This window comes from Sinocyclocheilus anshuiensis, unplaced genomic scaffold (assembly GCF_001515605.1).
Source record: "Sinocyclocheilus anshuiensis isolate Anshui unplaced genomic scaffold, SAMN03320099.WGS_v1.1 scaffold2493, whole genome shotgun sequence".
Classification (NCBI taxonomy): domain Eukaryota; kingdom Metazoa; phylum Chordata; class Actinopteri; order Cypriniformes; family Cyprinidae; genus Sinocyclocheilus; species Sinocyclocheilus anshuiensis.
Window position 1 is genome coordinate 284,175 of NW_015549322.1, and position 5,000 is coordinate 289,174.

Sequence of the window (5,000 nt, forward strand, 5' to 3'; positions counted from 1 at the left end):
TTTTTATGGAGTGATAAAAACTGATATCCAAAATCCCAAACCTTTGAGTCTACTATGTCAACAAAATGAAACAATTTTGAACCTGGCTTCACCCAGTGTTGACATTTTTGTTCTAGAAATGTTTGCAAATTAGCGCATACCTCATTTGCATATTTCAACATAGCATTTCAGAAAACATTTAATGCAAAAAAATGTTTGTAATTCTAATGTAAGTATGGTGATATCTATAAGTTATTTTTTTACCCTTGTTCACCTGGGGTGTGTCGCCTTAATATTTTTATGTCCTAAAAGGAATCGATATACACAAATTATACTGTCATCCAAAATATGTAAATGAAGTATGCGTTGTCGTGATTCGCGGTGTTTCTCTGAGACCTCAGCGGAAGCCACGCCCACTGCCCCTCCCCCCATTGTGACGCCTGAGTGACAGCTGCGCAGCGCCGCCGCCATTTTCTTGTCCTCAGCGGATCCGAGTAGAAGCGCCGAACCGAGCTTCCGCGCCGAACCGATCTCAAACCCGCGGCACTCTCCCCGGGCTTTAGCTAGCGATGCCGGCCCATCCGCTGCGTGTCGCGGTCGTGTGCTCCAGCAACCAGAACCGCAGCATGGAAGCGCACAACATCCTGAGGTAACGACGAGAAACCGAGCCCCAGTTCATCCGCCTCGCCGTTATTTTCCCGTCGTTTCCTCTTTTTTGTGTGTTTTGATCCGTGTCCAGATGGTCCAAACGCGGAACGGAATCGAACCGGTACAGTCAGACCTCGAGAAACGAAGCGAACCGAGCCGGAATCATTTCCCCAAAAAACGCGTCCAGAAACACGGAAGCTGATGGCGATCGTCTAAAAGCTCAAACTGAGAAATAGAGAAAGTTCTGGAATAAAGTAGTCAGACTAAGCAAGTAATCAGAGGTTGTAGTACAGTGCTAGTGATGGTTATAAACCCTACCACGGTACAGTGATGGCAATAGCATGGTACTGAATCCTTATTATAATAATTTACTATGGTATTCATAATAATACCATACTACATGATCTAAATCCACGGAACCTTTCAGATGAAACGAGTAAAAAAGTATAGACGTTAGTCAGGGAAGCGCCATATTTCATTTTTGGAATGAAAACGAGGCTGTGAGGGACTCGAGTACCTGCATTCATTTAGTCTTTCCGATGACTCCACAAAGCCATTTGAGACCCTGGAGCATTTATACATCATCTGAAAGCTGAATAAATCATCTTTCCATTGATGTATGGTTTGTTAGGATAGGACAATATTTGGCCAAGATACAACTATTTGAAAATCTGGAATCTGAGGGTGCAAAAAAATCTAAATATTGAGAAAATCATCTTTAAAGTTGTCCAAATGAAGTTCTTAGCAATGCATATTACTAATCAGAAATTAAGTTTTGATATATTTACGGTAGGAAATTTACAAAATATCTTCATGGAACATGATCTTTCCTTAATATCCTAATGATTTTTGTCATAGAAGAGAAATGTATAATTTTGACCCATACAATGTATTGTTGGCTATTGCTACAAATATACCCCAGCGACTTAAGACTGGTTCTGTGCCAGAGCGTGAGATGATGATTCCATTAAACGCTTGTTGTCCCTCACAGCCTGGTTTTTGATCAGGTTGATGTAGGTCAGGTAAGTCGCCGCAGCTCAGGGAGGGCTGTGTTTGCTGTTCTGATGTCTTGTGGTTTCTCACCGTCTCTCTGTTACTCCCACAGCAAGCGAGGGTTTGATGTGCGTTCCTTCGGAACGGGAACCCACGTGAAACTCCCAGGACCCGCTCCGGACAAACCCAACATTTTCGACTTCAAAACCACTTACGAGCAGATGTACAACGACCTGGTCCGTAAAGACAAGGAGCTGTATCCCTAGCATACACACAGAAATACACCTGCTAGAGCCCCAGAATCAGACCAAACCCTTGATCGATTAGACGACAAAAAGAACACCGACCAAATGCACAATCAAGTTTCTCTGTTGGCGTTCATGGCTCCATGAAAAATCCATGGGACCATTCTTTTGTAAACAAGTGGAAAAGGTGGTTTAGATTTCAAAATGTTCTTCACACTAACACCGTGTCCTAACTACACGCGATAAAAGCTGTGTTTTCCATGTTAATCAGAGTTTTTGTCCTAGCTAGCCACGACACGCAAAATTTCTATTTTAGAAACGGTTTCTATTTCCGCCATGCCGCGGCTGGAGCAACAACATACAAACTACATGACAGTGATAATCTCAGGTACTGATTATGTGCTTTATTCAAAGCTAAACGTGTCTAATATGAGTTTGAATATCATTTTGCATGACCTTGTAGCCATACTGAAAGCAACAACAGATAGTTTACCTCAGATCTTGAAAATAAAGCAAACAAACATTAAAAATGCGAACCGAAAAGTATATACCATAACAAAGATGGTATCAAGACACTCGGTATGTACATTTAAAAATGTTAAAAAGGTTTGATATTTATGAATTGGGTTCTTCATTTCGTCGAGTGCAGAGTGCTTCCAGAGAGGCTCTGCCCACACACGCTTCTGATTGGCTGTGATATCTGATTGACTCTGTCGCATCTGGTGTGGACACCCAAATGGTTTGTCGCTGGAAACTTGTCGCATGTAGTTATGACTAGGGTTGCAAAAAGGAGGGAAATTTCCAGTAAATTTGGGAAACTTTCCAGGATTTTTTTTAATTATTCCAGGCATTTTTGGAAACTTTCCAGGATTTATTTTTTTAATTTTTCCAGGCATTTTTGGAAGCATTCCAGAAATTTTGGAAACTTTCCAGGATTTAAAAAAAAAAATTTTTTTGATTTTTCCAGGCATTTTTGGAAGCATTCCAGGACTTTTTTTTTTTTAATTATTCCAGGCATTTTTGGAAACATTCCAGAAATTTTGGAAACTTTACAGGATTTTTTAAAAATGATTCCAGGCATTTTTGGAAACATTTCAGAAATTTTGGAAACTTTCCAGGATTTTTTTTAAATTATTATTCCAGGCATACTTGTAAACTTTCCAGAAATTTTGGAAAATTTTTAGGATTTTTTTTTTATTATTCCAGGCATTTTTGGAAACTTTCCAGAAATTTTGGAAACTTTCCAGGATTTTTTAATTATTCCAGGCATTTTTGGAAACATTCCAGAAATTTTGGAAACTTTACAGGATTTTTTAAAAATTATTCCAGGCATTTTTGGAAACTTTCCAGAAATTTTCCACCCCTTTGCAACCCTAGTTAGAACACAGTGTAAGAAAAAAAAATTGGTTGTTTTAGCAACTCTTCACGAGGAACCCAGAATGATTCTTTTATGGCATCGCTCTGCACAACCATTTTTGGAATCTTTAATTTTTTAGCGCGATTATCTTAGGAGCTGCAATATAATGCATCGTTTAAATCGTACGAGCCTCTGCGTTTTAGCGACTGAAGATGAGCTCCATGTTTTGTTCTTCTGAGCTCCATGAACTGTTCCTCGCATCAAAAGGATAGTTGACCCAAATCAATCGTTACTCCCTTTTTGTCGTTCCGAATCTGTATGACGTTCTACTGTGAAAGAAATGGAAGTCAGTGTGTCCAGTGTGTGTGTTCGGTTCCCAGTGTTGTTTAAAGTATCTTCTGTTGTGTTTCACCGAAGGAAGAAAGTCATACGGGTTTGGAACGACATCACGGTGGGTAAATACGTAACTTCTCTGTAGGACACCTGCGCTTGTTGCAACTACACAAGAAAGACATCTAAATGCATTGGTCAAAAGACGAGGGTATATTTACTCCATGGGCAGTAAATCTTCTCTTGGGTTCATCAGCAGCTGGTTTATGTCTGCTCTTTACTCACACAAAGTATAACAACTTCACAAAAAGATGGTGGGGGGGGCGGGTTATTTCCCACTTTGTTACACTTGTGGTATTTCCATTCAAAAATGACAGTACTATAAAATCATGCTGTTTTTACCAAATAATTGATTCAGTGTTTTTATTAGCTTGTTGTCTGTCAATCAGCACAGGTGGTGTATTTCATTTTGGAGCTGATTGATCATAGGCTTCATTGATCTGAGCTCACGCTCCTCAACTTTTAAATGAAAAAGCATTATTTGTGGATAATTTTGTCAATGTTTGCTCAAAATGAAATGCAAAACCTGTGCTGATTGACAGAAAACAAGCTGACGGAAAGATTGAATCCAAGCGTTTGGAGATGATGCAGCGTAATGAGAGATTTACAAGCTGTTTTTTAAAAGGCCGCTCATTTTTGTAATTATGTAAAGGATTTTCAGTAAATGCCATGAGACAGAATAAACGTAGATTCAAGATATGCAGTCTATAAAAACATGCCTTAATATTTAAGTACATTTGTCATTCTAAAGATTTTTAGACATTTCTAATACGCCAAAAACTACTTTTTGCTTTGTTTTCACCTGATGAGTGATGAAACTTAAAATTAAATTTTTAATTTTAATTAAGCGTACTTGCAAAAAAGAATAAAACAACTACACTCTAAAAAATGCTGGGTTGTTTCAACCCAACTTTGGGTCAAATATGGACTAACCCAACTGTTGGGTTACATTTTTACATTACATTTTTAACCCAAAAGCTGGGTTAGTCCATATTTGACCCAAAGTTGGGTTGAAACAACCCAGCATTTTTTAGAGTAGATTTGCAGCGGTGTGAAAATCAAAACTCCTGTTCAAATCTGTAGCCATACCTGATGAATGATCATAACTAGTCTACTTTACAGTGGACTTCAGAGAAGCAGCGCAAAGAAAATCAAGAACAGTTTTTCTTGATCGTTTGATGTTCTCTGGATCATGAACTGGTTTAATTGTACTGCTTATAATTGGACTCTAGTTCTGAGTTGTCTGTGCAGTTGAGTTAAAGGACATCAGAAGTGGTTTCCCGAGGTTGACCAATAGATGGCGCTGGTGTATGTTTCCAGTCGTTTAACCCTTTGCAGACACAAGGGTCAAAGTATTCTGGAGCCTCCAGTGTTTTGTCTTCCTTGAC

At 39.0% G+C, this 5,000-nt stretch overlaps 1 protein-coding gene across 1 annotated transcript in view; it reads left to right on the forward strand.

Moving 5' to 3' along the window:
- Window positions 1–400: 400 nt before the first annotated feature.
- LOC107656919 (RNA polymerase II subunit A C-terminal domain phosphatase SSU72) overlaps window positions 401–5,000 on the forward strand; it is a 6,684-nt gene continuing 2,084 nt past the window's right edge. The window contains exons 1-3 of the mRNA XM_016444866.1: window positions 401–494; window positions 526–628; window positions 1,733–1,876. Coding sequence (XP_016300352.1) covers window positions 549–628; window positions 1,733–1,876 — 224 coding nt within the window. The 5' untranslated portion in view covers window positions 401–494; window positions 526–548. The remainder of the gene's footprint in view (window positions 495–525; window positions 629–1,732; window positions 1,877–5,000) is intronic.